The 23,372-nt window shown below is 36.2% G+C and overlaps 1 protein-coding gene across 1 annotated transcript; it reads left to right on the forward strand.

The window, feature by feature from the left end:
- Positions 1-1,370: 1,370 nt before the first annotated feature.
- LOC105049640 (zinc finger CCCH domain-containing protein ZFN-like) lies at positions 1,371-21,545 on the forward strand. Its single transcript, XM_010929358.4, is given in 9 exon segments — positions 1,371-1,500; positions 1,503-1,721; positions 2,708-2,865; positions 9,529-9,591; positions 12,168-12,287; positions 12,405-12,698; positions 14,599-14,925; positions 20,230-20,576; positions 20,980-21,545. Coding segments are annotated over 8 exon segments (1,635 nt in total). The 5' UTR covers positions 1,371-1,385; the 3' UTR covers positions 20,569-20,576; positions 20,980-21,545.
- The last annotated feature ends 1,827 nt before the right edge of the window (positions 21,546-23,372 follow it).

The following is a 23,372-nucleotide window of genomic DNA, read 5'->3' on the forward strand; positions in this document are numbered from 1 at the left end:
CTATCTGAAAATATTAATACAAAAAGTTTGATATTAGGTAGGCATGAAGTGGGCGTTTCAATGACCTTTTGTAATAATTATGTTTGCTACTATTAACAAATCAAATATTTACTATAGATTCCTTATTAATAGCCTTATATTTAATAATTTATAATATGAAAAGATAACAAATTTTTCTATCTAATTCCAAATTTATATTCATATTTTATGGATATTCTATAAGACTCCATCGAAGAAAAGCCATACTTTACACATCAACTTTCACGTAGCATACTACACTCTATCATATACAGCCATATAAAAATATTAATTAATTCATAACTCCACTTTCAGTGCAAAGGGAGTGGGAATGAAGTGGCCGCTTCCACAATTTTTTATAAAGAATCATTTTTTATGGCTATTAATAAATCAAATATTTAACATGAATTCGTTATTTAATCCAATTGAAGAAAATACATTCATCCTTAATAATTTCAAATATAAAAAGTTAATCGGATATTTTTGTATCAAGAAAATTAAGTTAGATTAGATCCATTTAACTGTATCTTATTAGCATACTTCACTGGATATAGCCCTCTGATAACATTAATTAAAGCACAATTTTACTTGCAATATAATAGGTGAGCATGAAGTGGCTCTTTCAATGACCCTTTATAAATAATTATTTTTATTACTATTAACAAACCAAATACTAAACATGAATTCCCTGTTTCATCTGACTAAACATAATTTTTTTATATTTAATATTTAAAATCTGAAAAGATAACCAAATATTTTTATATTAAGAAAGCTAGTTCATATTAGATTGGCCAAAGTAAGCTTTAGCAGCATACTCCATTCTGCTTCACTATATATAGCTTTATAAAAAATATTGGATAAAGCTCTGCTTGTAATATAAATATGGCAATAGGTGAGCATAGAGTGGTTATTTCAATAACCTTTTACAAATAATCATTTTTACTGATACTAACAAATCAAATTCCTTATTTAATCCAATCGAAAAAAAATATTTTTATATGCAGTATTTTAAAATTTAAGAGGATAACAAAATATTTTTGTACCAAGAAAGCTGGCCCAAATTACAGCTTTTAGCAAAAACCCCTTGCAATTTAATACATAAAAATTGAAAATAGTGATTTCCTAACATGTTGATCGGGAGTACATGTCAAGCATATATAAAGAAAAAAGTTATCAAAATCAACCTAATACCTTTAAAAGTTTACTAGAATTTGACATTTTAATATAAGATATATTAAAGTAATTTTATTTTGATCTTTTTTGTTGAGTTATTGGTATTACTGTTGCGTTATTCTTTTTTTGCCACCCCTCCCTTGTTTCGCTCGCGCGGGTGAAAAGGCCACTAACGACTGGCTGTCTGAGAGCGGATGGCTGGTTTTTATTCCTCTCCTCACACTTTGTGGAGAGGAGAGCTCTTCCTCCTCCTCCTCCCCTCGTCCCTTTTTTTATCCCACCTCCTCTTTTCCCCCTCTCTTCTCTCCTCTCTCTTCTCCTCCTCTCCTCTCTTCCTCTCTCTCGCCCTCTGATCGACGCCCCCAACGACCGCCCGGCATGGGAGGAGCTCCGTCCTTTGCGATCCGGTGATGGGGGAGGCCCGCCCATGGACTACGACGGCGCCGGGATCCAGACGCGTGGCGCCAGAGCCGCTGCCGCGGCCGTGACGGAGGCATCGTCGTCCTCGCTCGCCCCTGCCCTTGATGAAGGTGAGGGTTAGGTTTTCTCGACGCCACTCCCCTTTTCCCTTGTTGCTCTCGTTCATTTGGTCGCGGAAATATCGCCAAAATTCGTGTTTTTGGGGATTTTTTTTGGAAGGGAAGTGGAAAGTCGGGTTCTTTCTGGTGAATCTGGGGTTCCCGTTGGTGGAATTCGGTTCCTGATTATGTATTTACTTGGATTGAAATTTAGACGTTGCTGAAATCTTCTCTTGAAATGCCTTAGTGTGGAAATCGGACTGCTTTTATGAAATGTAAAAGGAAGTTTTTTTTTTCTTTTTTCCCTCTTGAAGGTGTTTTTATTCTGTTTCGGTGTGTTGATCGTTTGCTACCTTTTCGTCATTGGTAAGATTTGTCTGCTTCGTTGATGTCTTTCTATATCTATATTATTGCTGAGGTTCTATCTTTCTCATTTGATTTCGTGATCCCATCTGCTAGAATTCCTTTTGATTTTCTACCTTTCAGTTGGCTTCAGAAAAAGAATGTTGCAATGAGGTGCAGCTTTCCTTGATGCGTTTCGGTTCATGATTTATGTCGAATTGCAAAATTTGGATGATTCAAGATTTCTTTGTCAAGCAACTGCTTGCGTTGAAATTGCTAGTGCAGTCAGCAGAAAATTCTATATAATTGAGATGAATTGTTGTTTTGTTGTGGAAATGAGAAATGTACTTTTTCTCTGCATGTATATGGATTTTCCTCTATCTGAGTCTCAACATTTATTCCCTTACGCAATATTGGCAATTCGTCAATATATTAGTCTCTTTTTCTTGAACAATATTGGCAATGTTTATTATTATTATTATTATTGTTGTTGTTGTTGTTATATTATTATTATTATTATTATTATTTTAATTTGCTATTCTTGTTTAAATTGCTTTTCATCCTGAAATGGTCACTTTTTAGTGCGTAACTATGTCAAGTTTCCTGTGGACGCATGTGGGATGTGTATTGAATCTATGCTTCTGGTGCTACTGCAGAGACAATGTGGCAGATGAACAAGAGAGGAAGTGAATCTGTGGAATCTGGACTGTACCCTGAGCGTCCAGGAGAGCCAGACTGTGCTTATTACCTCAGAACTGGCCTATGTAGATATGGGTTGACTTGCAGATACAATCATCCTCCCGATAGAAAGCTGGTAAATGTGATTGTTTTATTGTTTATGCTCCACCTGTCTGGAACTGTATCTATTTGATCATTTTGCAATTACAGAAACACAGTCTTTCTGTCAGTATCTCTTTTGTTTTTTTTTTTCTTTTTTCATCATATATGATGTTTCTTACTGAGTGCTGATATTTATTGGTGAGTGCCTTTATCAAGCTGTATGCTTCTAATTGCCAATGTGCTTTCGGCTAGTTATTATCTTTCCATAAAGACCCTTTTTTACACTCCATTTATTCCAGCATATTGATTGAGGCTGATTGAAATGAGATGTGGATAATCTGGGTCATAGTCCGGCTGTAAGATCTAATTATTGGTCTGCAAAACGCATGCATGTACCTGGCACTTCCATTTAGATATTTCAATCTATTGCTTTTCTTATAACTGTCTCCGCTCTCTTGGTTTCAACCTCACCTTCTTCTCTACCTATTGGTTCTTGCTCTTCTCAAGTCTAGGGGAACCTTAAAAAGTTGCTCTCTCATTGTTGTCAAAGGGGCTTCCGGGTGCTCACCTAGATGGTCAGGTGAGGTGAGGAAGCCCCTAAGTGCCTCAACAACACCCAAGCATGCTGAGACTGCGAGCACAATGCATAAGCGAGGACTTGGGACAAAGCAAGAGGGGTTTGGGCAAGCACCTCTCTAATGTCCGGCAATTCTTCCTTCACCTTTTCTGTCAATTCTTTTAGAGCTTTATTGGCTTTACTTTGAGGGTTATCTTGGTTCATTGGAGTCCTTGTAAATAAGGCTGCTTTAAGATGTCCAATGATTTACTTTTTAATGTTATGTTTTGTTTAGAAACATCAAACACCTTCTAGGAAGTGATGTTTTGCTTTCATGTTTGAATTTTAAAGCTACCAAAGGATCTCTGGTGGTTTATTCTTAAAAACATGATATGAGAAGTGGTATTGATGTCATGTTTTGAAAGATGTGAAACATAGTATCTGATATACGAGACAATTATGATTTTAGATGGTGAAACATGAACAACTAATTTTATAATGCTTGTATTGTTTTCAGATGCCTATAGTGTTAATTTCTAATATGTCAACTGAACCTTTTTTAGATTAGCACTTTGCTTTCTTTAGGAAAGCACCTTTTTGTCATCTAGTACCGTAGGCAATATAGGGATCCTGCCCTTTTAAGGGCTTCTTTTGTTTTTAAAAACCTTGGATCTAAGGTTCACAAAACCAATACCGGAGGTGTATCAACCAGCAATTGGTTTAGTATGGTTCGAGTTTGTAGCATGCCACTTTGGGCTGTGAGAGGGACGAAGAGGGAGAGGAAGTGAAGGAGAGAGGGAGATAGAGGGGGAGAGAGAGGCTTAGATCTGGTGAGAGAGAGAGAGAGAGAGGCTGGGATCCTGTGAGAGTGAGAGAGATAGAGGCTCAGAGTTGATGAGAGAGAGAGGGAGGAATGGAGAGGGAGGGGAGAGAGATGCTCGGATCCAGCGAGAGAGAGGGAGAGAGAGGGGAGGAGAGAGTCTTACCTCACCAGCATCATCATCGTCATCATTATATGGTGGCAATGTCGAATCAATGAGGACAGATTGCGATTAGGGTTTTGAAATGGGGGAGGGGCAAATGAATTGAACCAAACAGGAGAAAGGGAGGTTATATTCCAAACCAAATGTCTGAACTATGCCGGTAACTGACCGATTGGGTTTAGTATGCTTCAAACCAGTTGGTTTGTCACGGTTCAGAAATCCCTACTTGGATCACGTATCTAGCATTATCAAATAGATGTTTTAGGTTCCACTATTGGCCTCTCTCTTTCTTTAAAAGATTCTTTGCTACAAGTTTTGTATCAAGCAAAGGATTTATGTCAGATGGAGAATTGGTTGTAGAACTTTTGTTGACTTTGATGGATCATCCATTGTTCTTAGAAAGCTGAGTTGTTATTAGATTGGACAAGCTTGTGACTAAGGTTAAGGTTATGGTCATGCTTGCACTTTGTAATTTAGTTCAAATCTTGAGGTATACCTGTTCTTTGAATAGTATGAAACCTCTTATCTATCTACATAATTTACCAACATTTATGGTAGTGACCAACTCATGTTATTTTCATTTTTTGAAATATTTGCAGGTTGATAAATCTGATCAATGTATAGCTCTCTATATTGCATGCTTTTGACTATATTCAAAATATTAAAAACCAGGATGAGCTGATCTATTAGACTCAGCTAGTTGATGGTTGAGGTTGGCAACCACTATGTGCTATTATGTATAAATTTACTGAAAGACATTTACAAAGTTTAAAAAAAAATCATCTAAATATTTTATGTTTTAGAATGGAAGAGACTCCACATGTAACAAGATAAAAGTTGTAGGTTAGCCTAGAAAACTATTTTATGTTTGCTGAAGACAATCAAGAATGCCAAAATGGTTTGAAAAATTGTTTGGTACCTCTTCCTAAAATGGAAAATTAATCCTTAGACATTAATGATGTTTAAGAGTCCTTATTGCATCTACTTGGATCAATATTATGTATTTGTCTTTGATTTGTTGAACACCCCCCCACTGCGCATCCCTCGAAAACACTTTGTTTATTAGGAGCTTAGTTTTTCTCCCACCATTTTTGTTGGCTTTCTGTTACTTTATCCTTATATGGTACAACTCTCTTGCATCTTAGTGTTCTTTCTTTTTGTGTCGTTATTCCTAGTTTTGTGACATATATAATCTAACATCCACAATGCTCAGTTTTTGTGCTTGAACCTACTTCTTTGCCAACCAATCTCCCAACCCAGAGAATATTGTGGGCAGGATTTTTCTGTTATGATTTATGGAATTCTTAAGTCATATAATGTATGGCAGTACCACAGCTAAAATGCACCTCTCCACATCATCCACCTTACACTATGTCGAAAGTTGTGCCCACCCTTTTGTTCTCTTGTATGATTGACCTAATATAGTGAATAAGGTATTGTGCTGAGGCCTGACCATTGACTTTGATTAAGTTCTTTCTTTAATATTTTGTGTACGCTTATACGAAAATCCCATTCCATTTATATGTTTTGTATATCTTACATTTAGACCCTTGCTTTCCGTCTTCATAATTTGAACTTCTGTTTGCCTCATTGTCATCTTATGATTGACTTTAAAACATCAGCAAAGTAAGGATACCATGCCATTTCTCTTTAATGTCAAGCATAACTTGATCAACCATTCAAAGAGTTATGGACTTTGCTTCCCCATTTGAAAACTTCACAAATACTTCTAGCATTTGATTATATTCTTATCATTGATATTCTTAAAACTTTTAAAATTCTGTTTTAGCACTTGTTTATTTCAACATCAGTGAGATTATAATTTGTGGTATATGAGCATTTGCTTTCTTCAAGTCAGTTAATTTAAGTTCCCTTCCATCAATTGTCTAATCAAGCAAATAGCCTTTGTGATCTACCTTTGATTTGTAAATTCAAATATGTTATAGCAGTAATGTGATTTTTTCCCCTTAATTCTTGTTTCATCATTTTTTCTCAAGCTCAGTAGTGCAGCTCATAAGTTAACTCCAACAATTGTTGTTCTATATGTTACATGCATATTCTTCTGTAACCATGATTTCGTATATGGGTGTCAATGGGCTGTCTTGACCTGTTGCACCTAGGTCCAACATCAGCAGTGATCTAAATTACTTAAGCTGGATCCTAGCCCAGCCAATCCAGGCTTGAGCCTGACCTAAATACAAGTATATTCTTAGGCCAAGTTGGTCCCAGATTCAGCCCCCCTTCATTCTACACTACTTTCTAAGCCTGGATCCATTGTGAAATATTTTCGGGCTTCCTGTGTTTCGAGCCAAGCGGGCCTTGGGGTCTAATATAAAAGCTTGTGCATAGTTAGTTTAGATCAGATTCTTTAGGCTGCTTGGTCTGGCCAAGTACATTGATGGCTTGCCTATAAGCAGGTAGTATTATACTTCTTTCATCACATGAAATTTTTCATATTTTGGAGTTCTCATTGGCTAAACTGGCTCACCAAATCAACCTAATTTCTCTCACTTGAACAGCAAAATTTCATAAGATATTGCACTCTCTCTTACTCTTTTAATCCTTTCAACTTCATCTCTACTTTGTTATGTTAACAGATTGGTATTCATATATCCTACTTGGTTATGGTTTTGATTTTCCTCCAGAATATTCACTTGCTAACTGTTACAAAAAATATTACAACCCTTAGGGCCTGTTTGGTAATGCTTTTTTTCTAATGTCCAGGAAGAAAATTACAGTAGACTGAACAAATATGTATCATTATACCCTCTTGTTTTTTCAGATTGTCTGTAAAACCTTAAGAGCTTTTGGCAGCAAGATTTAATACTTATAAAAAAGTGAAAAGTAAAGCAAGGAATGGCAGAAGTTCGATGCAAATGCTGCCTCTAGCATCAATTTCCATGTGTTTCACTAATTTGTAGGGAAACAAAAACACAAAAACAGCAACAGTACCAAACAGGCCCTTGTTCCTTGAGCAAGAAATACATTGTTCTGTCCTACTGTATGTAATGTGATCTGCCTCTTTTTTGTACTCTTGCAAAAAAGCTACTTCATAGATAACTTCTCATCTTCAAAGTTGATGCCATTTATTCCTTGCTATTTTTACTTGAAATGCATTTTAACCTCAAATCTCTCTGCGAAGTATATTATTGTTGATGCTGCTTACCTTCAGATTCTTCAGAAAAAAAGGCTTGGTCTAACATCTAATTCCACATCATAATATCATATACTGTACAGTTTTCAAGCTTTACTATTCAATAAGGTTTGACAATTGTTACACATCTCTTGCTACATTTTTTTTTTAACCTTAATCTTGGCAGCATATGGTTCCATCCCATATCTTCTTGCACATAGCATTGGAGCATAACTGGTAGCTTATGTTGCATAGTTTTACTTGTTTGAGATCTTTGCATTTGAGTTATCATTTCTTCTAAAGAGAAAATAATTATTCGTAAGCATTTAATAAATCCCGACAGCCAACAAATGCCTTGGAAAAAGGTTTGTACAAGTTTATTAGTATATTGGATAGTGCTAGTTTTGCTTCTGCTGATTTGATCCACAAATCAGGGCTTGTGCACTGTATTTGTGGGGCCCTCATGGAGTCTCTGATGCAGCACACGAACCTTGGGCCCAGACAAATCCTGCATGCAGGATGTGACAGGGCATGTAGCGTTGGACATAGAGGACCCACACTCCTATTCTACAAGATCTTAAAGATCTTGTTTAGTTTTTTTATAATCTTAATGATTACAGGCTATTTTGTATTGACATGTAGTGGAAGAACTCCATAAGCTTCTTTTATGCCGAATACTGTTGTTGGACAAGTATTTTGTAGAAACTTGATAACACATGTCTAAGGCTATAGCTATTATATGCCTTGTGTGGGATTTTGGTGCTCTAAGATGAGGCTTTTTAAGGGAACTTGATAAAACATGTCTAAGGCTATAATTATCATGTGCATAAGACAGTTGGATAGCAAAGAGGGCACACAAGCAAAAGATAAGCTAGTCGTGCTGGGATTTTGAGGTGGATATATTAAAGCTAGGAGCGACCAGACCTCGTTGTAGTAGAAACTCCTTTGAGCCATCTGTTTGTGAAGCTCATTAGGTTTTTGGCATCGTGTCTATGCATATGATAGTAAGAAAAAAAAATCCAGCCATCCATCTATGAAGCTCTTGGGATTTCTCTTTCTAAGCTGTGTACAAGCCATCCATCCACACATATGATTCCTGTCTGCACTATTAGTATTGTAAGCCGCTTCTAGTTGTCATGAGGCCTGTGAGGCCCATCTCATTTGCCAATTTTCCAAAAATTCAATTATAAGAAGTCTTGGTATAATAAATATGCCTCCACATTCATTCTCTGATTAGTGAATAAAAAAATGGGGCATCTTTTATCACAAGATTGATGTAAGTAATCTCTGTTAAAGGGATCACAACCATCCACCATGTGCCCCTTCTCGATTAAATCATTTGCATTGCAAGTGCGGAGAACAAGACATAGATTTGCAGGCTACATGAAGACATGGTGTTTCAGCAATGTATGATAAATTGAGGAATTTTTTTGAGATGGTCTGGACACCTACAATGTCGGCAAAGTGTCTTCTGTAAGTAATGGAGTGTAAATCTGATAAACAGTAGTGAAGTGCAACCTCTGTGGCAAATCCTGAAATAATGGGATAAGGTTTGTAACTCATGTCTATAATTTACTCCTATTCTTGCTAGTTAATTGAACACCATGATGTCTTGTGTTCTATGTAAAGTGTAATCATTACACAATACACAGATTCATTGATATGATGATTTGTTATTTGAATTTAAGTTATCTAATAAAAAGCATGCAGTATAAAGATGATTGGGGGCAGAATGCTTACTATCTTCCCATGATTGTTAGCTAAATTCGGTTCCATATTTTGCATGTTAATCAAATTGTCATATGCAATAGAAGAATTTCTACCCAGACATATTAAATTGTCAAGAATTCTTCATGATCAATGATGTTAGATAACTTAGAAGTCTTTTACCATATATGTAAATGCTTTTCTAGTATGTGGTTTTGATTGTGTTGACTTTTTATTTTTTAAATTTTTTTTATGTGCACTTATATAAGAGAATTCTATCAGAATTGATGGTCTTGATCAGGTCCTGTTAAATGTCAGGCTATTGCTGCTGCAAGAATTAGGGGTGGATATCCTGAAAGAGTAGGTCAACCTGAATGTCAGGTAACCTTACATTATCAGTTTCTCCTTAAACCAAGTTCTGTTTATTTCTTTTCAAACTTTCCCTGCTTTTAAAGGTTTGTTGGTAGTAAATACTTTTTGATTGATTGCTGGATGGCCAAGTTGGATGTTGCAACCTCCTAAAGAAAGGAAGAAAAAGGAAAAAAAAGAAGAAACCCCTGAAGTGAAAGTGCCACGCATTATGCTTTAGTTGCTTTTGGTCAAGAATCAACACATGGTGCCGCTGTGCATAAATAGTTTTTAAAGGCCCATATCTTGGCCATCTTGGTGGGTGATTGATACCAAGATGTACCAAGATAGTGGTCTATCTCAACTGAGATGAAACACTAGAGAAATTCAAAAGAAAATAGACCAGATATCCCAAGATCTCTGCCAACATCTAATGGCTGAGATTTGAAATATCTGCTAATATGGAAGAAAAAGTATAACCACTGTTTTAGGATGATTTAATATTTAGTGAATAAAAATCCCATTTTGCAAACTCAACAGAAAATATTGAAAAATCTTGGCCGATACGTCACTATTGTGTTGATTGATATCTCTACAGCTGATGCAATATGAACCATATTTTTCGTACATTGGAGAAAGTCGACTTGTTCCTAGGCATCTGCTCAGATGTTTCAAACCTGGGTTTATTGGTTGTGCCACTCTTTATAAGAGAATTGATCTGCTGACAGCTTGTTATTTGATATATCTCTACTCAAGATTTTTGTCGTTATGGAATTTGGATCTCTATATGGAACATTAACCTGAGAAAATTATGTGTTTATTCTTTTGGGAGATATATGCTCGTGTTGAGAGCTCAAGCATTGAGTAGCAAGGGATGGTTGGCGAGCAAATATTAGGACTATAAAATCTCAAGTCTTCTTGGCTTCTGTTTTTTGGACCTATAGGGCTCCTGTATGATGCTGATTCTTTGTAAGACCATGCTTAAAGATTTTTGGCTAGAATTATGCTTTTAATTTGATAACAAGTTGTCACCTTAGAATGCACTTCTATATATTCCTTTTTGTATGCTATATTCATTTGTTTCTTGCAAGCATCCCTTTTCTGTTTTTAAATAGAGGATGTGATGAAGCCAAGTCACAAATACAATTGCTGTGCAGCTAATGTTAAGTGGCATGGTTGCTTAAATGATTCTCTGTTATTGCTTTACTTATTTATATATCATAATGCAAACTGCTTTGACCTGCTTGTTTGTAAGCCTGTGATGCGAGTACTGTCCATCCTCAACAACCCTGCCATCTTGTACTGGATGCACCTCACACCAAGGGAGGAAAAAAGAGTTTTACATCAAGTTACACAGTTAATGGAAAATTTATTTTTAATCAGGGGAATCATGGCCATCCATATTTTATATCTCATGCATTGCATATGCCCAGTACTGGTGGTACGTGTTGTTTGAAGCTAATGATGATGCCAGGAATTCATATAATTAGGCCAGCAAGGTACATCCAAGAAGAGGGGCTCGTCAAAGCCTGACCTATTTGGGCATTAAGCTTCTATTTGGATTCATCTAGAACCAAATTCCATGATTATTGATAATGTCTTCTGCAAATAAGAAAGAAATTTCATAGCTAAAAAAACTGCATTCCTGTTTTAAAACATCTATAACTTAGGAAGGCAAGAAGGTAATAAAAAAAATAATCTCAATATAATTTGTATGGAGGATTCCTTAATTAGATGAAGTGTCTTCTTTTGAAGAAGCCCAGGACATGGGCTTGCAACTCCCATATAAGTTCAAGTAAGACGGCTTGAAAAGGGACAAAATTTTAAATGATGTAGGAATCATGACATAAAAATGACGAGAAGGGGAAGAAAAAAAAGATTAAGTGCTGCCTGGTCGTGATGTGTTGCACATCTAAGTGGCAACTTGTAATAAGTGGTAGAAATCTTCTTCCATTTATAGAATCCTGCCTGAGGGCAAATTTTGAACAGACTTCTCAATTGTAACTGCCACATTTATGAGATTCTCTTGAACTGAGTGCTCGTTCAAAATTCAATACCATATGCTGAATTGCTTGGCTCATGGCTTAGGCAAAAGAAAAAGGGGGAGAAAGGAAGAAGGTGGTACAAGTACAACTGCCTCTTCCTATCTCCATTCCCTATGATTGATATAAAAAGCATTCCTTGTTCTTCCTCATTCCCTCCTTGTTTTAAGAAGCATTATAAACTTTCTTTCTCATTTTCTTCCTACTTTTATTCAGCTTCTCTTTATTCTGCACATGGTGTTCTGATCTGATGTCTGTAAGCAGTCCACAGTGAGGTCAAAGGAGGTTACAGATTTGATAGCATCTGATGCACATCCTGAAGTGTTTTCTGTGTCGACATTTGTTTTGTTTGAAAGCAATTTTTTAGGATACATGTTGTCCAGGTCATATTAATATGCATTCCAGTCAATAACATTTGCTTCGGTTTGTTATTTTTATTCTGTTTTGCGTAGTCTAATGGCACTGTCTTCCTTACCACCTAATAAATGTTTGAACTTTAATTCTGTATTTATTTAGTCTTTAATGATGAGTGATAAATCTAATTTTCTTTCTGTTTACCCTTGCTAGTATTATCTTAAGACTGGAACATGCAAATTTGGAGCTACGTGCAAGTTTCATCACCCCAAAGATAAGGCTGGAATTTTTGGGCGAGCTCCACTTAATAATTTAGGATATCCAATTCGTCCGGTTTGTGATTGCTATTTGCTTATGTTATATTGTTTTGTTTGCTTAAGACCTTTAATCACCATTCTTGCATTCCAGTTGTGTTTGCATAATAATTAAGCGTATTTTTTTTGGTTGTAGAATGAGAAGGAGTGTGCATATTATTTAAGAACTGGACAGTGTAAATTTGGGAACACTTGTAAATTTCACCATCCGCAGCCTTCTAATGCAATGGTTTCCTTACGTGGTTCTCCTGTTTATCCTCCTGTATCGCCTGCCTCTCCTGGTCAGCAGTCTTATCCTGGTGGTTTGACAAGCTGGCCCTTATCAAGCACCTCTTTCATTCCAAGCCCTCGATGGCAGGGTCCTTCTAGCTATGCTCAATTGATTCTTCCTCAAGGGTTGGTTCAAGTACCTAGCTGGAATGCGTACCCTGTGAGTTCAGTTTATGCACTTACTTTAGGTTCTTGAATACCCTTCATTTGTATAAAAGCATACAAATTCTCTCAATTATCCAATGTAAAATGCATCTGACCCCTGGTTAATGTCTAGAATTTGTTGATTTTCTTGATACTGTAAATATTCTATTGTGTTGGTCCATCATGCTTATATCCATGTTTGTGCGTGCGTGCATGCATGTGTGTAGGGTGCTGTTTTTGATTTTCTTTTTTTGTGTTTTTTTTCTTGTACTTTGTGCCTACTAGACAACTACTTATAAACATATTCTGTTACTTTTTGAGTGTGCAAATATTAGGGTGACTAACATGCTCTTCTCATTTTTCTCTTTCTTTTGCTTGTTACAATTCAAACACTAAGCCTTGACTCCATAAAAATAAAACTCTTTTCTTCTGCAGTTGCACTCTCCTCATATTTGGTAAGAGAGTTACAAGCAAGGTTTTAGTACCAGGTCTTACCTACCAAGCATACTGTATTGGAATGGTAGGGAATTACTTCTCGGTACACACCCTATACCTTCACTACGTACTAGACTGCCATGCTGTCCCAACACTCAGTATGCCATACTGGTTGGTCGCTGGTACAGGTACTGGTATTGGTACTTAAAACCTTGATTACAATCATAGTGCATTAGCATAATATGGAAGTTAGTCATTCAGGTTCACCATCAAAAGTATACCTCCTCATGGCAAAAGTTCTAACATAACATGTCACTGCTTGTTGAGATCAAGACCATCCAGCAAATACTACTATTTTTTACTGGTCAGCACTCAGCATATTAGGTGCCAACTTCTTGTTTCTGTGATACAGAAATTTTTGGGCTATGGGAGCCAATATATTTTATTTGAGGCGGCTTTGCTTGCAATATTATCATTTCCTTTTCTATTGCCATTGGCAATCAGACAACTTCTGTTAAAAGATACAGATATGTAGTGTTACAATGGTTGAGGGTAATGAGAATCAATATAATCAGAAACAAAGCTTGGAGATAATATTCTGGTAAAATGTGTTCCTTCCTGCCTAGATTTCTGAATGCCACTCTAGCAAAAGAGCTCTAATTAAGAAATTTGTTTCGTGGCTCCCTCACAGCCATATTTTCCTTCTGTTGGACCTCCCACCAAGAAGTATGGTGGGCAAATCTCAAACTTTCTTGTCTGTCTTTCTTCATTCATGAAGCTGGAGTTGGCAAAATCTTCTAACATATGCAGGAAGTATTCTAAAGCAAAATTATTATCTAAGAGGTAGGCACAGAAACTGCAAAATCAGGGAAACAATCATGTTTTTACTGCCAATCTCAGCTTTACCCTCTTAGCTTTATTTTTTGCCTTTTTATTCACACTTTTCTTTTAAAGAATTTTTGCCTGTTGTTCATGCCTCTTTCTTCAATTAGTGCACGTTAAGCCTGTATAAGACTTTGGTTGGATCTTTACTTTGTTCTTAAGCTCTACTGCTTTGCTGCAATTGATATTGCATTCTCACTTTACTCCAGCATTATGTTGGTTCTCCAGTTTATTGGTATTACAACAAACAAGTTGTTGCCTGCTGAAGTTTGAAAGCCAAATATGAGCCATTGCCCATCGTGATTTCTGATGTTGTGATTAGTTTGCTTTGTCAGTCAACCCCTGTATAATGCAGGCAACCATTTTCACAAGTATATATTGTGAATGATTCTGCTTCCTATTAAAGTTTATGTATCCTTTTTGGTTTATCCTAAATTACTTGTCTAGTATCCTTAGAACCATATATTACTTCAGTGTCCAGCCATCTTCATCAGTTTCAGTTTTCTTCCTGACTCTATGATTACTTATATCTGATATTAAATTATTTACAGAATTTATTAAAAGTGGCTTTATTGTTATGTTCTATGTTTTCTCTTCAGGGACATTTGGGGTCTGTTTCATCTTCTGAGAGCCAGCAACAAACACCAGGGACTGTTCAAATGTACGGATCTTCTCGCCCAAGCGAAACAAGTGTGGGAGTTCAAGGGACAATGTCATCATATCGATCCAGTTCTACTCCTATGGGCCAGTATGCATTGCAGAGAGATAATGTGTTTCCTGAGAGGCCGGATCAACCTGAATGTCAATTTTACATGAAGACTGGAGACTGCAAGTTTGGTGCAGCCTGCAAGTTCCATCATCCAAAAGAGAGATTGGTACCTGCTCCTAACTGTGTGTTGAGTCCATTAGGCCTTCCGCTGCGCCCGGTAAGTTATATGGTCAACCTTCACATTTCCCTAATACCTTGATTGAGACCCATAATCCATGCTGAGTAACTTCTGTAGTGTTTCGTAGTCAGTTGCTGGAGATGTAATGAGATCATGTTCATGTTCTTTTGTTTCATTTTGTGATGTTACCGTGCAGAACTATGTTGTCCTATTGACATTGTCTTTTATATAATTTTGATTGCTTATCTTCTTTGAGATCAATATGTTGTGTGCATACTAGTTGCAGGTTTCCATTCATATAGCTGATTTGAAATGGTACTTGTACAAATTGGTAAGATGCAACTGTGAACATTTCTTGATTGGCAATAAGAATCTGGGACTGCATGGATTGTTTATGGTGTATTATAATTAACACGTAGGAGCAACCTTTATTAATTAGTAGCAAGATTAGGTTGAATTATGTCAATTTTTTAAAGATCTATGTGCTTAACCCTAGAAGCAGTTGATCTGCTTTTAGTGAGGTTGTGGTGGCTCTTTCGTGAAGTCTGCAATAGTTGACATTAGCTAGTATCACTTTGAGCATATCTGAAACATTTTTCATAAGTTTGGTATTTTGGTTAAAGGGAAAATTTTGAGTTGAAAATGTAAAAGATTCTCAAAATTTAAGGAATAATACAGGGAAATTGAAAAGGAAATGTATGACTGTATATATATATATATGTACATATATATATATGTACATATATATATATATGTACATATATATATATGTACATATATATATATATTATATCTATTTGTTGCATTGATAACATTCGTTGAAAACATAATCTTTGGATTGTAGGAATTTTAGATGTCATAGATGCTTATCTATGATGTGGATTTTTACTTTAGGACATTCATGATTGATTGTGAGTGCAGCCTTTCTATCTATACATATGTTATTCTATTATGTAATATGTTTACACCTATGTATATGTGCATACATGATTGCATACGGTATAGCAGTGTTATAAGAACCTACGCACCAGTCCAGTTTAGATAAATGTTTGGGACCCAGCAACCCAGTCCAATCCTTTATGATGGCTGGGTCACGTGTCCTTGGTTTGACCATGATTATCTCACAGTTGGACCATCCTCCAATGTGTTCCCTGGATCGCTTATGTCTTCTCCTACCTATCAATCCTATCTTTGCATCTCCCACTTCCCTTTGCCTCGAGCTGCTTCCTCAAGTCTCACATCTAGCCCCATCCCAAGAAGAGAAGAAGACAAAGAAAAGGAGGAAGAGAACTTGTCCTGCATTCCCAAGACTCAGAGCAGGCTCGACCTAGGAAGAAGAAGAAGGAAAGGAAGAACAGGTCAATTCAGAGTTCACATTTGGCTGGTAGCACCACCAAAATTGTCATAGATGAAGAAGAAGAAAAAAGGAAAGAAAAAAACAAATCAGATTTAAGAAAAAAGATTTGGGCTTCCTTATGTCAGATTTGGTTGGCGTCTGATGTGCTGTAGTGGTTGAGGAAACTAGTGGTGATGAGGCCGATGATGGCATGACAGCCAGGATGATAGTGTAACAGTACAGTACCAATTGGAGAGAAAGGCATGGGAAAATTGAGGAGTTTTTAAGGCTCGCCCACCATTCAACCTGGATAGACAGGCTCTAGTTTTTCTAGTTTTACTTGGATGATTTGAGCGGATGAACCATCCCAGTCAATGAGTCAGATGGTTTTTGTTTTTTTCAAAGAAAAATCAGTTTTTGTTTGACCTGATCCATAATGGCTGTCAGGTGAGTAGTTGGGTGGGTTGTACTGGTTGACCTGCCTGGGTCTCTAAACACTGATTTAGATATATTAGTCATCATTAAATGCCCAGTGGATAAGCAAACCTGCAAACTAAAATGGACAAGTAATGCCATTACCTTAGAATGACAATTTGCAGCATCATTTAGTCTGTTTGCTAGAATCATACATGCAATAACATGCATGACAAAGGTAACAAAAAATAACAATAACAACAGCGGAAAATAATGTTATTAGTCAATTATCTTTAGGTATGTTATGAATAATAAATACATTTATGACTTTTTTATAAATAAATTGTTGGTGGTTCTTGTTTAATTTGAAAATTCGAGAACTGTTGCATGGTTACTTAGGGCTGTCACTCCAACCTACAAAGCTGGTATCCAACCGGACCTGACCTAATCCCAACTTGTCACTCAATTGGTTGGGTATGGGCCAAGTTATAGGCGTTGAAAGTTTGTCTGCATCTAGATTTTAGATTTTTAGACCAGACCAGACCCGACCAGGTCTCAACTTTTACCTGATTTGTTTAGTTATATAATATTAGTTTTATTTGTATACCTTCAAATTCTAAACTCTTGCCGTATGAAATTGCCTTATAACTTAATTGGGTAGAAAGCATAAAAATAATCATATTTTAGAACATGTTTAGTATTTATATTTGACTTTAATTTAGATGTGTCATTTTAATATTTTTGTCAGTCATTATTACGTGGCTAACTATCAAGTGCTTGTTGGTCATGATTGAATTTTTGGAGCATGTAATTGGATGTTTTATAGATAAAATTCCCAAAGAATGGACAGTTGGACACACTTAGTTTGTTTAATTGTTCAAGATATATGGTTATACCTCATAAGAACCCAGATTGAACTTCAAGACCTGACAGATTTTCTGATATTTTTATTATTGGAACATGGAATAGACCCAATCCTTAATGGACCACATATTGAAACTGCAATAGGTTTGGGTCCAGGCTTATAAGATCCAAACCTGACACGATAGTGCCAACATTACTGAGTGGTTTAATTGTTTGGGATAACTTAACTAGCTTAGTTTTGAAACTAAGGTTTAAACTCTCAAATGCTAGTATCGAGCCATGTACTAGTTTTGTCCTGAGTCCGGACAGCATCGGTACCATCCCAACACTTGGGATGGTCTAGCATCCCAGTACCGTACCGAGGTGTTAACTTTTTATTATTTTTTTGGCTTGTTCAATTTCTTTTTAGTTTTTATCCTAAAAGTATTTGAATAGATATTGGTATATTTTTGAGGATGTTTCTGATGGCAAGGTTAGATCTGCCCTCCTTCCCTCCTTTATAGTCTCCTTTCCTCTCTCTCTCTTCTCTTCCTTTCTCTCTCCCCTCCCTCTCTTTCTTTGCCCATGCTCCTCCCTCATGATTAGGCTAAATGAATAGTGTGTGCCTCTCCACTGCTTTCTTTCTCCTTTTTATTTTGAAATCAAGTGTCCTGATTGGGTTGCCTCAAACTAGACAATTATTGGTGTAACATCCTGTTTTGGCACCCCTTAGCAGATAGTCCTTGTTGATTTTGCTTAAAGAACTTGCACTTTTCGATAGGGGTATCAATTGATCTAAGGCATTGATTGTGTGGTGTTTTATCTTGGATGAAGCCTTGAGTTACCTCTTTAATTCTGGACATTGCTAACAAGTAACAATTAACCAACAATATAAGAGACACTTGGCTACTGAAAGATGCATAATTAAAACATCTAGCCATGAATTTTCTTCACTTTTACAAAAAATATTATGCAATTATATAATACATGATCAAGATAAAAGATTAGTACATATCCATCCAGCATTTCCTACTATTGCAGTCATTAGTATCAACATACTTTTGCATAATGTGAAGATCTCGTAGCAGATTGCTGTGGGATGCAAACTGAGTGATGAGGAGGTACTCATCAATTACTGAATCTATATTGGTCTTGTTGGTAGATTTTATAATTTAAATTGTCAAAGGATCAACAGTTTGATATGGGCACATGAGATAGTGGACAGCAACTTTGCTATGGTAGGTTCATAGCCTCTTAATTTTAACCCTTGCGACACTTTGCTCATCTTAATGACCATTGCATAGTTATGTCATTAGTCATTCAAGATGCTTGTGTAGCTTTGGATGTGCCAGATGAATGTCTGGATGCTCCTTTTAGGTGGGAAGAGTTTGTTCACCTCTGGTGTAATCACTCCAGATATATCTCAGCATTTTAAAATATAAAAGTCTAGGACATCCTCAAATGTCCCTTTTCCTGTTCTATGCAGTCCTTCAATGTTGTCTGCAGCAAATTCCTACTAAAAAAAAAAAATGAATATAGCAATCTGCTCTTTGTTGATCATGTTCAGTGCAATTATTCTGCTAAAAACAGGCAATAATTTTGTTTGAAAAAATAATCGTGGTGTTCTAGTTAGTTATATCAAACTATTCATGTTAGCCAAATTTAGGATTTATTTATCATAACATGAGCTTCGTATTCTGATAAAAAATTAATAGAAAGATCAAAAACAATGCTTGCATGTACATTTTATAGTTTTTAATTTTTTTTTTCTATTTTCTGTTACTAGTAACTAAGGTTTTACATCCAATTACCTTGCCAAATAACTTGTTAAAAACATAATTTATAGCTAGCCAGAAAATACGATACTTATCATTTTGTTTTTAGTTTTTTGATATATTAATGAAAATGCCAACTTAGCAAGCTAGTCCAAGTGAATTGGTGGTTGTACCAGAGACAGGTTCAAATCTTGCCCATTACCAGGGTCTGGGTCGACCATAGTTTTAGCAGATATATAGAATAGCCTTTAATGTATGACATCCAAATAAACTTGAATAGATAAACTTGTTGGAAATATGGGCTGCTCTGCATTTGTCATGATTTGGGTGAGAAATAAGTAGGTATTTTGTTTTGTTGCTAGAGTTGGAATTCCAATTTGTGGTTGACTTAATTTCATGAATCCGCCCATGCTTACATAGATTTGTGGTTTGGTAATGAGACAAAAAAAAGTGTTTATTTCTTTTTTCCTGTATTTTAAAAAGGACTAAGACATTCATTTGCCTCTTTGTAAAAACCATGAACTGTGTTTGGATAGACTTTGGCATCCTTTCTTCCTTTAAGTCTATGATCACAATATAGGGAGGGGAGAGGTTAAAAAAGGTGGAAAAGATAGGCTTTTTAGGAGGGCTAAATGGGCTTGGGTTTTTTTTTAAACTCTTCTTAAGGATAAAAGGAGGGAGAAATAGAACTCTCCCCCACCATTATAATGGCTATTATTTTTCAGTGCGCTGGTCTTTGGATTTCATTTTTCAAATTATAGGTTCTACAATGTTTAACTTACTGTATAGGCTTCGTGGAATTAGCTCAATGGAAACCACAAAATATTGTATGAATTGAACTGTATTTTAAAAAGTTTCAAATGTTTCATTGTAAATATTTTCCTGAAAGCAGCAATTTTGCTGCTGAGTGCATTTTCCTGATTTTTGGGTGATGGTGGTGCTTACTTTGTGGTTTCTTTTTTGCCCCCTTGACAGGGAGAACCCTTATGTGTATTTTATTCTCGTTATGGTATCTGCAAGTTTGGTCCAAATTGCAAATTTGACCATCCCATGGCAACTCCCATGGGAATCTTTGCATACAGTCTTTCTACATCTTTGTCAGCTGATGCCCCAGTAGTTCGGCGTTTATTGGCATCCTCATCAGGACCTCCTGCACTTTCATTGTCATCAGAACATCCTGTCGAAGCTAGCACTGGAAATTCCAGACGACTTTCCATGTCAGAGTCTCGGCAAATGGCTTCTGGTGATGAAGATGTTGAGGCAGAGGGATCACATGCCACAACGAGCATTGGGCCAGTTTCTTCTTTTTCCTAACCCTTGAGGTAAAAGAATCCCTGTAAATTGAGTTCCTGATGCTAGATGTACAGTTTTTCAAGAAGAGTTGAAGCTGTTCATCTTAAGATATGTTTATTTGACAGAAATCTCATTCACGTTGTTAGATCTGCACGCTGTTTTATTTTGAATCAAAGTTTTTAAAAGAGAAAAAGAAGTTTTTTTTTTTTTCCCATTATTCCTTTACAAAGATCACCTTTCGTGATGGTCTAAGGTATTGCTTCTTACTGTATCAGTTGTCTAGATCTCTAATCCAGTAATTACCTGTAGCACATTGGTCATGATGCACCACTTCTTCCTTGTCATGTTTGCACATCAGGTCTTAACCCACCATTATAGCTGTACCTCTCTATGCTTTTGTTCAACCTGGTTTTGATATTCCAAATTTCGTAGGTTTATGGGGACTCTTGTTCGTTATTCCCAATTGGTCTTTTCTGTTGTACATATCCGTTGTGATACATAATTCTCCATCTTGGCTGCTGACATTGTGCTCTAGATGTTGAAGACATTGGAAGTTTCCAGCTTCATGTAAAGGAAGCAACCTCAGAAATTTCTATTTTCAAAGTGCACTTGCAAAGACCATCTCGCTAGTGCCATTGCATAAGCTCAAATACATCATTGTTAGAGCTCTAGAAATCTGCTGTTCTCCATTGTCCATAGGATTGCTTGGTCTCCATCACAAGCTTTGCAACATTAAGCTTCTAATTTTTCAGCCAGGATTGTGGAAACAGATGGATTCGACAATTAGAATACCCTGCTGCAGCTGAATCACTCTTGCATTATTGTACTTCACAAGGTATTGTTATGAGTACTATGAAAGTACATAAAACTTATAAATTGCTGTTCTTTGAATAAATTGTATCTGACTAAAGGCTCCTCCAATGCGATGGTCCTTAGTGTTCGTTGTGGATCCAAGTGAAATGTTGAATATAAGTCAACTTTAAATTTGCTTTTTGGAAGCTCTCCTCACAAAGCAGTTCCCAAAGCAGTTATGTTACTAATTATTAGGAAGTATGTACATTTCTTCAGTGATTAGCTGAATTAGTCTTACAGTACCTTGTAATGCTGACTAATGTTTGAACCTTATTTCAAGTCACTTGTGTATTGGAAATAGGAAATTGAAGACTAGGATTATCATTTGTCATTTGGTGTAAATTGTTGTCTGGTCCTTGCCTAAAGAAAATATTAAAGGTATCGGATCTGTTATCTTTTGTGGTAATTCTTTTATGCATAGCAATTGGCAGTGTTGGTTTTTTTTTTTGTTGCCTTCTTTCTTTTTTCCCAGTATCGACATTTGCGCATTGATTGATACAGGATAAACCTCAAGCATTGTGTATTGAATAGAAAGTTCTTCTAACCGTTGGATGTGAAGCGACTTACCCAATCAGTTGAAACAAATTATGTGCTTCTGATTTAGCTATCACAGTGGATTCAAAAAGGGAGAAAAAAAAATTGTTGGAGGCTGTTGTGCAGAGAAGCCTCTCAAGTTGAATATTGACAACCTTTCTGAGCCACAGCCAATTTCATGGGTGGAATTGAAGTAATTCACCTTCCAATAAGAAGGTCATGCTCTCAATCAATATAGAGCACACAGGGACTCGTTTGTGCATGTGTTTATTCTTATATTCAATCAAAATTATTTAAACTGGATCAAGGATTCCAATTAAACATTTCTAAGTAGTCCTCCTCGCTCCACTCTGCCAATGTTGAAGATTGAGTCATTGGTCCCTAACCCCACAGTATTCATGGGGTAGAACGATTGCTTTCCTTCCGACTAGCTAAGAGATAGATGTTCTCTTTTGATAGAGTCCACCTTGAGTCCATAAGTACATTCCATAGTTACCCCCATAGATTTGGTCTAAGAAAACACGGGCTAACGTAATATGGCATAAACCCGTTTATACCAAACACAAACCTTCTTAAAGCAAGTCATTGGCAGGTCAGATCATAAATTGCTATACCTAGGCCTGAAACCCAACACCTCTCCCGGGAACATAACTGAACCCAAAAATTAAAGTGGATTTTTGCATAAAATCCACTTCATTATTGATTTGGGTAATTTGACAGGGATCTTACTTATTTTATTTTGTTCAAATATTACATGTTTTACGGTCTTCAGATAATTTTTCCCTTGGGTCTAAATATAAGGCGAGCGATACACAAGTTTAATAATAAGCCTGACAAATATTTTTTTGAATGCACGATGTATATATCCTTTCCTTTTTTTTTTAAAAAAAAAAAGGAGTTTGATCTAGGAGTCCCACCTGTGTACAACCATGAGGAAGTTCCCACTGTGATAACACGGTACTCACATCCTGGACCCACCATTTACAAACGGAGTAATATGACCACTAAGACAACCCTCAGATCATCCAATACATATATTTCGAATGATTTTGGATATCCTATACATATTGTTTAGACTATTCCCTATCACATATTTAGCTGGATGCGAGAGGCAACCCCTAATTATGTATGGCACTGTGAAAACAAATAAATAAATAAACAAATTCAACATACTCTTGCAAAATCAATCGTTAACGTTCTTTTTTTTTTTTTAAACAAAATCCACAAGGCTCAATGATGCATGTCATTAAATTTAAAAATAAAGTAAGATAAAAGAGTCAATAATAAAATGCTAAACCGTTATAAGATAATCAAGGTTGTACTGGCCTCTACAGGGCATGCTATATTTCTAAAAGCCAGTAAGAACCACCGGAGTTACCAGACAAACAGACAAACTGTTTATTTAAGTTCCCTTTTTCATCTTTGGTCTCTTGAGATTC

The sequence above is a fragment of the Elaeis guineensis genome, chromosome 8 (genome assembly GCF_000442705.2).
Source record: "Elaeis guineensis isolate ETL-2024a chromosome 8, EG11, whole genome shotgun sequence".
In the NCBI taxonomy this organism is placed as follows: domain Eukaryota; kingdom Viridiplantae; phylum Streptophyta; class Magnoliopsida; order Arecales; family Arecaceae; genus Elaeis; species Elaeis guineensis.